General features: G+C 38.9%; 1 protein-coding gene across 2 annotated transcripts; it reads right to left on the reverse strand.

Moving 5' to 3' along the window:
- Positions 1 to 1557: 1557 nt before the first annotated feature.
- On the reverse strand, positions 1558 to 17043 carry TMEM144 (transmembrane protein 144). 2 transcript variants are annotated; one of them, XM_063156305.1, is made up of 12 exons: positions 16974 to 17043; positions 14651 to 14847; positions 13479 to 13601; positions 13101 to 13200; positions 12430 to 12510; positions 10393 to 10474; positions 9615 to 9688; positions 8605 to 8723; positions 7216 to 7335; positions 6653 to 6750; positions 4669 to 4722; positions 1562 to 3779 (listed from the first exon to the last, which is right to left on the reverse strand). In XM_063156305.1, the coding sequence occupies exons 2-12, from the start codon at positions 14787 to 14789 to the stop codon at positions 3696 to 3698; spliced, it is 1074 nt and encodes a 357-aa protein (XP_063012375.1). In that variant the 5' UTR covers positions 14790 to 14847; positions 16974 to 17043; the 3' UTR covers positions 1562 to 3695. The 2 variants fall into 2 exon arrangements, with proteins under 2 accessions (XP_063012376.1, XP_063012375.1); XM_063156306.1 differs by lacking the exon at positions 4669 to 4722 and having other exon boundaries at positions 1558 to 3779.
- Between the last annotated feature and the right edge of the window lie 460 nt (positions 17044 to 17503).

The following is a 17503-nucleotide window of genomic DNA, read 5'->3' on the forward strand; positions in this document are numbered from 1 at the left end:
TGATTCTTCCATTTATACAAAAACAAGTTGATATAAACAGAACCATGACAATTTATATTAGCTGTAGATTTTTCTCTTACTAAACTGAGTTACTTCCAGACCATTTTGTACAAATAACTCTGTAAACATGCTGTTAATCCAGCATCCTCACATGAAAGAAGTAACAGTGTTATTTCTAACTGGAAATGTCAAGACCAAGAAAAATCTCAGAAATGAGTGGAATATTTATACAACATATTCCAAGTGAACATCACAAAAATTATTTTGGAATGCCACAGGGGACTTTTCACAGAAAAGTGCTGGAAGTGGTGGGATTTTTTTCTTGCAGTCAACAAGTCAAATCTAATAGGACAGCTTGCAAAAAAATTTTAATAAAGGTCATACTTGAGCTGTCATAAGGAAGATTTTTAATTAACATCCTAGCAGTCAGCAATTAAGCCTGCAGATCTGATAGCTTTACAACATAGACTGGAGAACTGCATCAGACTACAAGCATTTATTTACATGGCAATTGCTATGGACAGGAGCTCAGGTGTTTTTTTTTTTGTTGTTTTTTTTTTGTGTTTGTTTGTTTGTTCCCCCCCCCCCCCCCCCATAAAAAGCAATGATCTTGTACAAAATATAGGAAATGCAAAGGTGCTCCTGCCCTGGAAGATTTAGCTGTTCCCTGTAATCATATCCAGTAGATGAATGCTGTGCCTGTATTTCAAGTTAATTTAACAGCACCCCCCAAGAGAGACAGCAGAGGCTGTAAGACCATCTATCCCAGGGAATGTATAGAGGATGGGGGAAAGGAGAAAGGATGGAAGTTCTGTCTCTCATCATCATGGAAATAGCAGTAGCCACAGGAGCATGTATCTTCTCCATAGCTGAACTAGGTCTATGTCTATTTGTGAAGAAAACCCCCTTGGTTACTAGTTTGGTTGGGATTTTTTCCTGTAGTAAATATAACGTCCCAAGCCTTTAAAGTCATAGTTATTATGGAGATGACGAACAGAATGTACAGTTTGTAACGTTCCCTGTACAGTTCAGCATGATATACTGCATCCAAGTTTCTTTTCTTCATCTAAAAGTGACATTTCTTTACCTAAAGTGATTATAATTCTAGACACCACGAAGCCCTTGAGTTTCAAAACTCCAATAGCATGCCTGCATTTGACTTGCTCCTGAGGTGGAGCAGGGACAGTCTTGTTGGAAGCATGGCTGGAAAACCAGCACCCTCTGGCCATCCTCCATGCAGGGGCACTGGAACAGCCCAGAGCTCCTGCCTGAAGCAGGAGGGACATTTCCTGCAGAGTTCACTGCTCACTGAGAGCACAGCTTCCCCCTGGAAGAGGGCAGAAAGGGGAGAGGGTCTGGGGGGGAAACAGGGGCTGTGCAGGGCAGGCACCTGCCCCTCTGTCCCTGCTGCTGTCACCTGCTTGCCCAAGGCAGCTTGTCCTGCTGCTGCCTTGCACCTCCTAGGGAGCAGGACTGAGGCATTAATAATTTATTATATGTAAACCAGTGAAGTATATGCACCTCACTGACATACTAAAGCTCAGTTTTAAAGTCCTATCCTAAAGTCTATGTGTAAACCTGAGGAGCCTAAGGATATTGTCTTTTCATTTTTCCAATTCTTTGTTGATCAGCAACTTTCTGGCATGGAATAAATTCCTGGAATATTTAAGAAGGGAATCCTTAAGACTGTGAACTTTAAGAAATTAAACAGAACCAAGGAAATGAATAAATGTCCTGTTTAATACAAGTTATTTCAAAACCACAATGAATATAATACTTGTCCTTGTCTGAGTCAATAGAATAATGGCTAGGTAAGTAACAGTCGATGTCTGTCAAGGAGAAATTGTGCCTGACCCGGGTACTGGACAGAAAAAAAATACCACTTTTCAGTTCAATATCAGGTATTAGTAGAAAACATCATGTACCATGACTTTTCTACCTGATGTTATGTAAAAGCTCTGAGAACACAGTCTAAACAAAAGCACTGCAAGACAGGAAAATTGTACTCAAAGGTTAATCAACTGTTCCCTGAAAAGTAAAAAGAAGTATTAGATACCAAAATGTAAGTAAAGGCCAGTAACATGCAGCATTTTCATTAATTATTTATAGCAATTAGAGAGTACATTTATTAAATTTGCAGATGACATCTGGCTGAAAAATGCTGCCACCTTGTTGGAGAACAAGTTTAACATTAGAGAAATGCCTTAAAGGAGGAAAAAACTGTCAGACACCAAGTTCTGACACCTAGGTAGGAATAAACAACACAAGCCAGGAAAAAGCAAGCTGAGTAACAGTTCTAAAACCAAATCTGGTGCAGAGCAGACAAAGGTGGAAGGGAGAAAGGAGAAATTATGATTGCAATCTAAACATGTTAACAATATCAAGTCATGATGGCAAAAAGTTGTGATGCCTAACTATGAACAGAGCTTGCAAATGGGATGGGGAAAAACACCCATAGTCTTACTGCTGCTCTTCCTAGCTTTTGGCTACAAGGTGTAGCCTGACTGCTATGTTTTGGTATTCTACACAGTCCACTTTGTGAGAGATCAGCATGGAGAAAGCTTCAGGGAAACCTCACTGCAGCCTTCCAGACGCTTAAGGTGGTGTACAAAAAGGAGGCAGAGGGACTTTTTATATGGGCAGACAGTGACAGGACAAGGGCCAATGGTTTTACACTGAAAGAGATTAGGTTTAGATTAGATGTTAGCATGAAATTCCTTACTCGGGTGGTGGTGAAAGACTTGAATAGGCTGTCCAGAGAAGCTGCTTCTGTCTTATCTCTGGAAGTGTTCAAGGTCTGGGGCCCTCAGCAACCTGGTCTAGTAAATTGCATCCCTGTCCTCAGCAGAGGGGTTGGGCCTAGATGATTTTGAAGTCCCTTCCAGCCAAACCATTCTATTGTCAGGAAAGACACATAGAAATTGCAAGCAAGTTACAGGCAAGAGAAGACTGAAGGAGCTGGGGGTGTTTAATGTACTGAAGAAAAGGCTAAGGGGAGATTCAAAAAACATGCTCTGCATACATGAAGGTTAGCTGCCACAAGTAAGAAAATAAACAGTTGTCCCTGTTAGGGTGGTTATGGAAAACATGAAACAAAAGTAATTTTGCAGCACCCTTTTTACTCGCAGCACCCTTTTTACTCAATCTTCTTCGCAAATCTGAAGTGACTGGAAGATAACATTTTCATGTACACTCATGAGTTTAAAGAACAACGCTTCTAAATAAAAGAAAAGCTTTATTATTTTCATGGATATCAGTTTCATAAGGAATATTTCAAGATGTATCTTATATTCACATCAGTAAGAAAAATGTTTTAATAAAACAAATCAGCTTGCAAACACATAGAGTATTATAAACTAACATTAAAATCACTATCCACTATCACAACAATTTATCCAAAATTTATGATGACATGAAGTTTAGCACCTGAATGAAAAACCAAAAAATTAGTAACAATAAAACCATTTAGCTTTGATTAATAAAGTCCTTTGATTTTCTTACTATTACAAGAAAAACAGGAACAAATATTTCTAGATTTTCTTTCATGCCAAATGTTTTCATTTTCCACTTGGCTGAAGTAAGTTAGTGTAAATGTTGGACATGCATTTTGAAAATTATTATGTATTGAGATCTACCAACATGGTCTTTCTATTTGTGTTAAACGCTAGCACCATCTACTGGTCCAGAAGGTCCTTTCAAACTTTAGAAAAAGCTGTGGAAAGTGATCCAGCCAAAATGATGCAAAACGATACTGACAGTAGCATGTAATTTTTCAGTCCCTGTACAGGCAAAATAAGAGAAAAAGGAAAATATCATCTTGTCATTATTGATACCACTTGGAAAAAAAAAAAGTAAAACAAAGTACTAAGCTTCATTTAGGCAGAGATTATATAAAAGAATGAAAGGCTTAGAGAGTTATAAAGACTTGGGTAATGAACATTATGACCTTCTACAGTAGTACACTACTAATCTGCAGTGGGAGACAGAACTTTTAGTTCTAGATCCAAGTTAGGTACCTATGGATCCTGGAGAGATTGGCAAAAAGAATCTGGTGTTACACTGCTACCATTCAGTGCTTCAGATTCCACTAGAAAACTAACTTCTGCCCTCTATGTTAAAATCCAGTAAATTAGCTTGTTGTACACAACCACTGCTGTATCAATTTAGAATCTTTACATTACACTGTAATTACAAAGGTCTTTACAACAATAACATCTCTAATAATAGTAATATTACAATGTAATAATAGTTGTAATTACAATACCTGCTGCATTTTTACATCCTTTGTTGAACCTGACCCTAAAAATGTAATGTACTTGCTGATGCATTATTGGGACAACTGCTCATTCCCCTGCTCCACTGAAAAAACTGGCTCAAATGAAAACTGTCTTCAGGCAGTGCCTGGCATCCTGCTCCTGGCTGTGCTACAGTCTTCATTTACATCCACTGCTCCTCATACAGCCATGGAACTAAAATCCTCATTCCTGTAAAAATTGTTCACAGTTCTTCAGGTTTCTTGGAAAACTTAATATGGCACAATATCACTTTCAGTTTCATAATGTAATACTTGTAAGGAGCAGGAATCAGATACAGCTGTATACCAAGTCATGCTGTCTCTACAGGTAGAGGCAGGCAAGAGTTATTAGGTGAGAGACCTAATTACATTACCTTGATTTCCTTAAATACAAGGACTCCCCACATTGCAGCAACAAGGCCAGGACCCTAAAGAATAAGATTAATTTGTACATTACAGCACTTCATTAAAATTTACTCTGTCTCATTACTGCTCTCAGGGTGGTTGAATTTTGTCTGCATAACACATTTAAGTCCTTCCATTCTGTATAAATAAGGCACTTATGACAAAAGCATAAACATCACTGAAATATTTACTAAGTAAGATACAATAAAATCTTCAGGAAGGGCTAAAGAGTCAAGAAACTGTTGGTTTTTTTGGCTTTGTTTTTTTCAGTAGGCACAACTTCTTTCTACACTACACTGCAGAGTCTGCTCCAGCTGTTACATGTTCTTTCAGTGGACTCCAAATAACATGCCTCACTTTAGGCCAAATTAAGAGTCCACAATGTTTCCTAACATTTCCTTTATTAGCATGACTAACTACTGAACAAAGTTTGATTTTATCACTCAGTAGGTTAGCAAGAGACTGAAACATAGATGTATTTCCTGTATAGTTGGCATCTGGACAAAGCACAAAGCCAGCCAGGGAGACAGGTCAGGGAAACTCTTGATTTTCTGTGATGTTGTTGTAGCCAGGTTTCCTGGCTAACAGCAAACAGTGACACACAACAGCAACTTCCAGGCAGTCCGGGTAATAGTTTTTCCCCTGAGGGAGAAAGGATCTGAATTTTCATCTCTGATGAGAAAATATCTGAACGTGAAGCAAAACTGGCTCTGTTAATGCTTTGCATTAGAGCTGTTCTGAGAAACACTTGACAGATGTTTGGCCAGTGACCTTCCTCTCTTCATCCTCAATGCAGCTGACAGACACGGATATAAGCAGCAAACTGTGTCACATGCTGAATATATGTGTGGGTGCTGTTTCCTAGTGACTTTGCCAACTATTATTTGAGGGGTCATTTCACTCTATAGATAATGTGCGCTGTGAGAGGAATGCACTTTTAAAAAATGGAACAAAGTGTTAAAGGGATGTGATGAATACCTCTCTAAAAATTTTCTCCAGAGTGAAGTAAAGCAGCAGTTCTGAACCTGTGGTCCAGATAGGCAGTTTCTCATCAGTGCTTCCTTTTATTTTTCATTTTGTGATTTTACATCCTTGTCCTTTAGGCATACTGATAACTAAATTACTACAACTGCTTCCCATTAATCCTTCAATTTCTAATTAGAATGATTCCAAGGTTTTTTTTTCATTGCACACTGTATATTTTGACTTACTACATCTTGAGGCAAAGCTCAATCCCTATTAAAGCTCTTTCATTAGTTTGCTTCCAAAACACAGCTGTTAAGCAAAACTTTGGCCTTAATATTTATTAACTCTCGTTTGCCACCTTTGTATTACCAACTAGTGCAGTGTCAAGAGAGTAAATGCAAAGTTTACTTTTACCTAGTAATTGGAATTTATGCTTTAAAGGTACATCATAAACAGGAATAAAACAGAGACAGAACAGGCCAAACTATTTTCCACACATTTGCATAAGAACATCATTTTCAATAGTACATAATCTGTTCTATTTGTTCAAGAACTGTAAAAAGAAAAAATTACTTAAGCAAGCAAAATGACTACTAGGGGACAAAATATACAAATTCAAAAACATCCAGACCAAAATGTACTTCCTGGGATGAAAGCATAAAAAATTATTCTTATAATCACTTCAATTAAGTAGTTAATATTGATATAATTCTGTTTACAAAGCTTTGGCTTTCACATAACCTGAAGACTCACACTCTCAATTAGTCTGGTTTTTCTTATGCTTGACATTGACCAAGATGGTGCTTGTCACAATCATTCATGCTCCTAAAAATCCAAAGACTAGTGCAGAGAAGCAGAGTAGGCACTGCATCATTTTGACTAACAATGCTCTAGACCCATCAATTTCAACTGAATTCCAAAAACAGAAGGGTAAAAAACCCATTCACTTTTAATTCTAGTTAGAGATTTTATTTTTTATATACTTACTGCAGTAATTATTGGAAAGCTGACAACAGCACTGAGATAGTGATTGGCCAGGAACCAGCAGCAATTGGCTATTGCCCAAAGCACACCAGAAACAAACCCTAGAAAAATAAATCCCAATCAAAAACATGCATAGCAAGGTATGGGCAGGAGTTTGTGGAAGTTTTATACTTGTAGCATAATACAGCAATTGTATAGAAGTAGCTTAGTACATTAATTACTTTAACAAGCTGGCTCTGGCAAACTAAACCAAAGCTTGAAAGATAAAAATGAGCTACTCCAACTGAAGTAGAAAATCAATTTAAGTTTATTATTTTCTGGGCAATGTGCTCTCCACTCTGGAAATCAGTTTTTGAAAACCTGCAATGTCACTTCGTTCTCTTTTCAGATTAGAACAAAAGTTACCACTGTCTCCTACCCTTAATTAAGCAACCTAATAGTGCTCTTTCAAAAGAGACAAGAAGTCAAATGAAGTTACTTGAAAGGTGAACACAACTTGAACTAATCACTGCAAAATGGTCCAAAAAAGTAGCCAAAATGAAATGCTGATTTAAAAACAGCCATACCTGGCAATATGGCTTGGGGATAAACATAAGGTTTATTCTTCCTGACTGCACAATAGATCAAAAAGTAGATGGTACTTGTAAGAAATATTCCACTGAAGTGCGCAAAAACATAATCTAAATCTGAAAGAGAAATTACAAAATGTTAGTAAAAACACCAGCTATCAATTTTAACAAAATTATACTCACCAATAACATTTATATAGACAAAAATGCATAAAGGTGCTACTCCTAAGAATTCAAATTCAAATCTCATTGTGCTGAACACAGCTGCGAGTCTGTAGATGCATACAATCAGTGACACCTATTAAACATGAACTAAATGCTGTGTTGACTTATTACAGGCTTCTAAACATTTCTATGAGCTGTTATTTTCAGAACTCTATTACATATTCCTGAATTAACTTACTAAAATCTTGAGAAAATCCACAAGTGAGGCTACAAAACTGAAGTGGGGATTTTACATAATTGTAGATGGTCAAGAGAAGTTGTAATTATGTTCCTGTATCATTGCTTTTTTCTATACATTTTACAGCAAGACAACTGCACAGACTACATAAGCCATATATAGCTCAGTTTTGTCCTTTTTAATTTTGAAGGATGTATCATAATTTTGATCACTATAATTATGAACAATAACAAATCCTCTATGGATTTTGTACATGCTAAGAGAGTATTTCCAACATGGTGAAGCAGAAGCCTGTAGCAAGGTGATCCTTGTCTCCTTGGAGCTATAAATTCTCAACAGGAAAGACAGTTATGGTAATGACAACATCTGTTTTGCCTGGCTGGGGAATACATACATTGCAGTATTCAAGAGAAATTGTATATGACAATGGTGACATTGTGTTCTCAGTAGTACTTTACTCTTAAGGTGCTTCAGGCATTACCTGATAAGAGGATAACTTCAACCTTAAGGAAAATGTTTCTGGGGGAATGTTGTTTGAAAATGGCAATTAGGCTTATGTTAAATGGTTTCAACTTATAAAACCAACATGGTTTTAATTACTTATGTTATTACATGTCTGCTCTCCTCATCTGTTATGATCAATCTTCTCCTTTATTGCTGTTGGCAATTGGCAAGCTCATGTCCTCATTCTCCACTCATACAAACTCTGTACTTTGAGAATGCTAGTATTTAATGCCTTCAGAAGCATACCTGTGAGTTAAGTATGGTAGTCTTTGGTCTGCTTCTCAGTGTTTTTTATGGTGTAATTAACCTCTGAGAAAAAAGGGAGTGCTAGGGCTATGATTATGACAACATCTAAAGTAGTGCAGAACGGATAAATTGTCATGGTATATTTTTAGGCATATCAAGAACTTCACCCTATGCCTTCAAAAAAAGGAGAACACAATGATGAAATGAGGTAGAAGTGATCTATAAGCCTTTACCAAACTGACTTGCTCCTGTGTACACAGTTTCATTTCTTCTTCCATGGTCCTTGATGTAAAGCACTGGTACAAAACTGGAACCATAGAATATTCCAGCCACTACAGCCAGGCTACAGCCTCTTTAAAAGAGCAAAAATAGGAGAAATTAGCCTTGCATGAGTTAAGGAAGTAGACAACACATGTAAGCCCAGTAGCACACGTAAAAACCGTGCATCATATAAAAATTGCTAGCCACAAAAACAAAACATTTTAGCACATTTTTCTTTTCTGGTAGAGAAATGGTTCACGTAGTTTCCTCCTACTTTGAACCAAACAAGACAAACAATGCCTGCTGCAAAAGCCAGCAATCTAGATTAATGATATAGGAAACTAAATAATTAGGATTTCCTAAAAGCAGAGCTAGGGCACAAAAACCAAAAATTCAGTTAAAAATGTTCCCACCCTCACCTTTGTTGTTGCCATCTATATATTCTAATTTCCCAGGTTCACTGACGCTTCAGTCTGCTTCTCCATCTCCAGATGGCTGTACTTTTGGCAGTCTCCACTCCCCACACAAGGCTTCTTGTTAGCTTGCTTCCACTTTGAAGCACTTTTACTGTCTCCTTACCATACTGCCATGCCTTCTCCAGTTGTATTCACTTGGAAACCACATCTGGAAGCATGTCATTAGCACAGGCTTCTTCTACGCTAGAGTGCTAATCAACTAGGTGCTAAAACCCAGCTCTGAAATTACTGAGTTGATATTGTTATTTCCTTTGCCAAATTATATTTTTCACAGTAGTACCTATTACTTGATTGGTAAGGTTAGACACACTCAACAGTGCCAATGGAATAATCTAAATAGCTGTGCAACTATTCATATATAGATTTGCACACTACACTTGTATGTAAAAATCTGTCATTTATTGTGTGACTTGGCTAGGAAATCAAAAATTCTGCTCCTACACTGTGTATAACTACTTTCTCTGGCTACTTTCTATGCATCAGCAAAAGAACTGTGAGCAACTTACATGAGTCTCCTTTTTGCTGGAGAAAGTTTGTTCACCCATGAGTCCTCAGTGGTCTCTTCAGAAACATTTATAGACTGCAAAAAACCAAGAGTTTCATGCAAATTTAGTTTAGTTTCATTTCTTAAGATGTGTAATTTTTTAAAAGAGTTTTTTCTATGATTCAGTCTAGTAGACTGGAACCTCTAGTGAGCACTGAGCACAGCTAGAAAACTCAGGGCTCTCTGTCCAGGCAGCCACTGAGCTCCAGCAGGAAGGTAGAATGGTAGGAGGAGCCTGTGGTTCTCCAGCTCTCCTTGCATACTCTGTGCTCCCTAAGGAGTGACAGCCAATCTGGTACCCCTCACTGGCCTCCAGCCTGTGCCACTGCTGATGATGACAGTCAGCAACTCTTGGCAGCCTCCTGGCTCTGCAACAGGGCAAAAACCTGGCCTTCCACCTAAGCACCCTCACAGCTTTGCAGCTAATGTTTAATTGAAATTGCTTCCTCTTTACAGATAAGAAAGTAATACGCTCTTCTATGTAATCTCTATCGTAATGAAGAAGGACTTTCTAAGCCATCTAAAGCTGACAAACAAGAAAGAACAAGTGGGAATATCTTTTCTCATTCTAATATCAAAAATGATGTCCAAGATCCACAGATTAAGATACCATCAGTACATATTTGTGTGTTTTATGTAGTCTATCATAAATCTTAGCAAACTCGACTAACAAATATTTTTTTGTTTTAAAATGAAGATTTTTTTTCACTGCTGTAAAATAACAACTGTAGAGTACTTACACTTTCTCTCAGTAAAGGTGTGCTTTCTAATGAAGTTGAAGAACTCTGGACTTCAGTTTTTATAAAAAGAAATATGACAGCACTCAGAAGAGAAAAATACACCAATAAATACCATGTCAGTTATAAGGACGTAACATTTAGTGTCCAGAGACAAAAGTTTTATTTTGAGGCATATTCCTTTGTTTTCATTATTACCTAAAGTCACTGCAGTATATTTAAAAACGCAATTGCTTTAAAGTCATAAATTACTAGATTCTATATACATAAAATATGCAAATGTAATAATTTTAAGTTATTAACTTAACTTAGCTAAAAGATAACCTAAGTGAAAGTAAGTAAATCAGTTTTTGTTCACTTTATAGATCTTTCTTCTTACACAATGCGATTGAAACATCATCTTTTAACAACCATAGTTGGTAGTTACAACCATATTAAGAACAGATGCATTAGCTAACAGTGCCCTTTTGTACCAAACCCCACACAAATGGAACACATGCTTGAAAATTCTATATGGAACAGCTTAAACCTCCATAGAATTGCCTCTATGTTCATGAAAAAATACTAATGTTTAGTCTTCCATCATATGCGAGGAAGGGATACTGCTGCTACAGGGCCTTGTGAGCATACAGAAGGAAAAGGGATATTGCTCAGTGTATTAAGTGAATAAAATGGAGAAGAAAGGATAATATTACTACTCTTAACTCTGCCTCCAGGAGACCAGGTAAATACCTGCAATCAGAACTGCAAGGATCTGTTCCTTACTTTTATGAAAAAACATTTTAATGCTCTAGGAATTTCTTCTCCTAGCTGTAAACAGAATATTTCAATTTGAAGAAGGATTCATTTCTTACTGATGGAATAAGCATAGTTATACAAGGATGTCAGTTTCCTCCAGAGGAAACAGACAGATTCCACACAGGAAGCTAAAATGGAAAGCCTGTTCCTGAGCTCCACAGAGCAACATGCACAGGCTTTGTGCAGTTTGCCAGGGAAACATGTTTGCTCACAATCCCTCTCCCTGCTGGTCGCTCCTCTGTGATATCTCAAACAGGAAGCAGGTGGTGATCTGCATGAATCCATCAGGCAGGAATAGCAGTGCTGCTGCTATTTTCTCAGTGCCTCCCAAAATCATGTGCCACATGTAATAGGAATGGATATAAAGTTGCAGACTCTTAGAAAAGAAGAAAAGTGGAAGCCAAAATCATGAATTTAAAGCAGAAGCTCTGTCCTACCAGTCAGAAATGGCTTATTTCCATGTTCTTAATGACCTCCTTTTCTGAAAGGCATTCTGTAAATATTCTGCCAGCATGCTTAGAGTAAGCCCTTAGGATTTAGGGCCATCTTCCCAGCCACCCAGCTGGAAAGCAAGAACACTGCTACATAAAAGATGCTCTTTCCTCTGTGTTTGGACCAAAAGGAATGCATTCATACAAAGAGCAAACAAGCAAAAAGAGAGAATAAAGTCCTTCCAAAGATCCTGAAGGAAGACAATGTGTGGGATTTGGAAGCGTGGCTTAAGACTTACATGACACAGAGCTATTACAGACAGGAAAACATGCAAAGCCTCTGGCCTTCCATGGACCTCAAAGTACCAAGGAAGGGGTTCTGTGGCATATTCTATTGTTATGAGATTAAGATTTGTACCCCTGACTGAGTGAAGTGAGATCAGAAATCTGAAGTTTTCTCAACAAGATTCTTTTAGTCAGGCTGTCCTCTGACAGGATTTGGGGAAGTCAACCATTAGAATAAGCTAGGAGGAGAGACAATCCATGTAACACTGCTTTGCCTTGAACATGCCTACCAGCATAAAAATATATTTTTGTGTTTGTGGATAACCATTTCCCCCCTGTACTGGGTAACATGTCTGTTTCTACATGAACACTGACCAACTAGGTATGGATAGCACCCAAATTTGGAAGTATATGGATTTGCCAAAGATTATTCAATATATTTGTTCTCTTGTGAAATCATCCTGGTGGTTGGTTATTAAATATGTATTTTACGTAACAGATATTAATTATAAGAATTAATTTCTACCTTATAAGTGAAAGTCCAGCTCCAATATAATTTAAGATTGGTCTTGATACCTCTTCTGGGTCAATTCCAAACCAACCAAACCTGGAACATTTAACCAATTTCACTCAGACACACTGACTTTATACAAATAGTTAAATTATAAAACCTAGTACTTGAAGTCTTGACTAATGTAAATAATTCTGCCTAAGTAAGTATTTTCAGTATTAGATCAGTGCTTCAGTTGGCTTGCAAAAAACGTCTATTTTACAAAAATAACCTTTAACTTAACATGCATTTTAAAAATATATGTATATTTAAGAACTGAAGTTATTTTATCAGACCAGATCGCAGAAATAAAAACTCACAAATATGTACTAGTTTTACATTAAGAAATTATTTATTGACTCAATCACATCACTGGGCATTCTTCTTTCTATTGAAACAGAGGAAATACAAAAAGCTAAAACAGTTAACTTAAGTAATTTCCACTAAGAAGGAGAAAGTTTTAATATATAGGATAGTGGTAGACTTGGCAGTCCTACATTAATGGCTGAAGTTGATGATCTTAAAGGTCTTTTCCAACCTGAACGACTCTATGATTCTACAGGTGAGTTTTCACTTATCAATGAAGACTTGGCAACAGTAATGATGTTATTAGTTAATTAATGACTTAAGATTTAAAACATACTTACCTTGAACTCGCCCAGCCTGTCAGCAAATTAAAAGAAGCCCATATCAAAAGACCAAGAGCTAAGCCAATAGTTTTAACAATAGGGACAACTGTAACATTGCCTGAAATACAAAAACCAAAAATGAAATCAGTAAAAAACAGAACGTGATCTTGTATATGTTTGCTTTCGGTTCTGTACTTGGTTGGAAGGCAAAAAAAATTTAGGAAGCTACAAGGCAGTAAGAAAACAATGTTTTCAAAAATAAACACATTGTACATAGACTTTTCCTCCATATAGTTTTAAATGTTATTTTTGGTGTGAATTTGCCTGAATAACTATTAAATAACTAATATCTTATATATGGAAAAGCTTCAAGAATTGGAATCTCTTTATCCTCACCTGTAGCCCACACAAAACCTCCAACCATAGCCAGGGGCCAAAAGCGGGGGCAATTCTGGATCAAATTGACCACCAAAGAAACTATCCATATGGAGGCACAGAGAATCCACTGGAAGAACATGCCTGTGGAAAAATCAAATGCACACAACAGAGAATTTGTAGAATACTGCATGTGTGAATATCTTAACAGTTTATGTTTATCTTTGATACACTAGTAGATAAAGATCAAAAAGGTGGCCACTGCCTTTGTGAATGCTGTTATAATTTATTCAAGGGATGTATTTTTAGGGTAGGTTATAGTTTGGTTAACCTTTTCCTTATCACAAATTCCTCCTACAGAGTTTCAAGAGACACTTTGCTGGCCAAAGTTTACACAAGCCCTAATTCTTAAACACATAAAAACTTTGATGGACTTCTGACAAAGGTGATATTCAGTTGCTGTAAACTTCTCCCACTACTCCAGTAGCTGCTAACACAGAGGACTGCACAGGATAAGACTTTCTCAAAGTTCAAGCTTTTCTGGTAATCCCAGACACTGAGGATGGTCAGTGACAGATCTCTTCTACCTCTGTATATTCTTGAAGGGTCAATTAGGCAGACAGTTAACTTTATGCCCAAGCTTGTCTTGTTAGGGTCATATTTGGCATAAAGAGCAGAGGCTAAATCCAGCCTGCAATGCAGGTACCATATTACAATAACATAATGGCAAATTTACTCATTTACAGATCTGATAATTTGTTATGCTTCATATACACATGAAAATTTTCTCTGAACAAGTCAGCAAATAAAATCGCTAAAATTTCAGGTTTTGTTTTTATGTTAGGTGCACAATTGAAAGGCAATGCTCCAAAGTCCAATAATGTTTACCTCATTTCTAAATAACACTTTATGTATCTGAGAACCCCCACAAGGGTAGAACAAAGAGCGTTTCACCTTCCATTGTGAAATTCTCATGAAATGTACATCATCACTGTCAAAGTGTACAACTTATGAAAAGCCCCTTCTCAAGATGTGCCACATCCTGAAGCAGTATTTTTGCTTTATACCCTAGCAACAGCAGAAAAAATTACACATACTCTCTGGATTAAGGCTGTGATGATGGCCTCTAGTAATTTGCTGGTAAAATATAATTCCTTTTAGCAAAAATAGCCAAAGAACATAATCAAGTTTACCATCACCAGTATCAAATTTCTTGACAGGCACAAAGTTTGTCCCAAATAGAAGGACAGCTACTGTGGAAGAGGCAAAGCCAATAGCTAGATCTGTTCCATTGCTGATGTTGGCAGCACTGTAAGCTTTCCCAATATTCATCTTTGCTTTGAAGGTGTTTCTTTTTGTGGAGTTGTTTTGCTGCAGGTCCGGACAGAATCTGGAATCAAAGAGTAGAATTAAGTATGTGGACTATTAATTAATACCAACCTGGTTTAGAAATCTGAAACTTAAAGGACCTTACTTATCGGTCTCTCAAAGCTGCTATGAACTGCAAAGAGGTTAATGCAGGAAAGGTTCATGTAGAACCCCACAAAAACCAGACATAAAGCATTAATAAAGTGACTCAATAACAGTTAAACAAAGAAACCCCCAATACTGTATGTGTTATCTGAAGACACAAGAATGTAGAGGTGCACTCAAAGGTTATGAATCTGTGAGGAGGATGGGAAGCGCTGATGCTTTAGTGAGATGCTATCAGAATATTCCTTATTCACGTAGTCAAAGGGGGAGGTCACAATGGGGTGCATCAAAAACAGGGATAGACAAAATCTCAACTGGCAGAAGCATTTACAGCAGACCCATTGTCAAGAAGTCAGGAACAGGTGCAGAGATTCTATAGATGCCACAGTGAGATCAGTATGGAATCACAAGGGAACCACAGGGATTGCTCTAGCTAATACTAAATATGAGTAAAGGTTCATTTTTCTGTGAGAGCAAAGGGAGAAGCTGCCTCTAAAATTTCCTCGTTCATTCCATGTAAGTATAGTAAGAAAGGCAAAGATTGTTTTAATCCCAGAATATCTGACTTTTTTTAAAGTGAGTCATCTTGAGGTTACACTCAACAGATGAGCCACACATGCACTTTTAATATGGAGTATCACTTTGACAGACAAGATGTCTCTGAGGACAACCATAAGAATGTGAACTTTGTGTACATAACTTTCCAAAACTTTGTTCCAAATCTGGCTAAATTTCACACCCAACTTTCAATTCCATTTCAAATCCTTCAAGAGAAAGCTTAATCAGAGAAGGCCTGAAGCAACCTGCTCTAACTTTGATGACAGAACTGCTTTAAGGTGTGAATTGAATCAATGACCTACAGAGACCCCTTCCAAGCTAAATAATTCTAATATTGTATGATCAAATGTCAAGGGCAAATAATAAATTGTTACACAACATTAAGCCAACTATATTTTTTCTACATACTTTCCACATCAGAGAGCTTCTGAGAGTTCACTAAAAGCCTTTTCTCTTCAATCCTATGTTATTGCCTGATGGACTTGCATACGTCCCTCCAAAGACTCGAGAGGCAACAAATGCCAAAACCAGAACAAATGCCAAACACCAAAAATGCTATGCCCTTAAAGCAGAGTGGTTGTATCTGGAACTCAAGCAAAGGTAACTGCAATTGATACTGTTATTGAAGACTTTTTTTCCACTAAGTTGCCCTTCCTGAAAGGCCCTTCAGGATTCCCAGCAGCAGAAAAAATACTATTTTGCTGTTGGATGTTGAAATATTGCTGGCACACATTGCTCTTTTCCTAAGTTCACTGGTTCACCCCACTGGAGTGCTGTGCTCTACATTTCCACAACTCCCTCAGAAATATGACACAACAAACCATGATGCTCACTTACTGCAACAGCAACACATTGCTACAATCTCGGCAGAGAGGGACAAAATCAAGAGGCCCTGTCTTTGAGAGCCTTTACTTCAGTGGTGAACCAAATTGTTGGTAAGATTCCGAAGAACCTCTTTACTAATTAAGTGGTTTTTTTAAACGTTGCATGTTGTACTATTTATTTGCACATTTCTCATATTATCCATAGACTATTAAGGGTGGATACTTTCACCCTCAACTTAGGACACTCCTATGGGTTCCAAGGTGGCTCAGATCAACGTGCCAAAGCGACACCATAACCCTCGCTCTAGCAACGTATCTTTGCTTCCCTGGGGTGAACTCTTTTAAAAGACGTTCTTCGGGCACTGTTTGGACTAAGTGCTATCAGGGAACAAGGAAAACGCTCAGCTGAGAGCTCCACCCGGGCCGCCGTGGCTTCACTGACGCCACCGCGCCGGGTCTGCGGCGGGGCAGGCCCGGGCTGCAGGCGGGGCCCGGCCCAGGCCTCGGTCCCGGCCGCTCGGCCCCGCACCCCGAGGGGATACCCGAGACCCCGCTCCAGCCGGACGCCTTCCTTCCTCCCCCCAGCGCCCTGTGCTCAGCGCCGCGGCGGGTTTTAGGGCGCTCCGCTCCGGGGCGGAAGGAGGCCAGGACGGGCCCATACCGACAGATCCCCGGTCCCGTCCCTCCGTGCGGCCTCGGCTCCGCCGCCCGCCGGGAGCCGCGCAGCCCCAGCGCCGCTCACCGCGGCCGCCCGCCCGCGCCGGCACCGCCCCGCGCCTCGGCCCCGCCCGCCTCCATCCGCTTCTGCCCACTGGGCTCTTCCCCGTCCGGGAGCGGGGCGGAGGCGAGTCGGGGGTGGGTGATTTCGGCTGCCTTTGTCTTGCTGCCATGGCGGCTTCCCGTCTGGCGAGGAAGAATCGCTAAGAATCGCTAAGAGAAAATTTAAATTAATGCACCCATGTCGTGATAAAAGCGCCTTTGGTCCTCCCTGCAGTAAGCGCGCGGATGAGACAGTTCCCTCCCGAGTGGAAGTGCAGCTGTGGACTCCACAGGCCGGTGGTGCTGTGACCGTAACTGAAGAGTCACAGAATCAGTCAGGTTGGGAAAGGCCTCTGGAGATCATCGACTCCAACCTGTGACCCAAGACCACCATGCCAGCTAGACCCTGGAGTGCGCTAAGTGCCACATCCC

Source organism: Melospiza melodia, chromosome 5 (assembly GCF_035770615.1).
Source record: "Melospiza melodia melodia isolate bMelMel2 chromosome 5, bMelMel2.pri, whole genome shotgun sequence".
In the NCBI taxonomy this organism is placed as follows: domain Eukaryota; kingdom Metazoa; phylum Chordata; class Aves; order Passeriformes; family Passerellidae; genus Melospiza; species Melospiza melodia.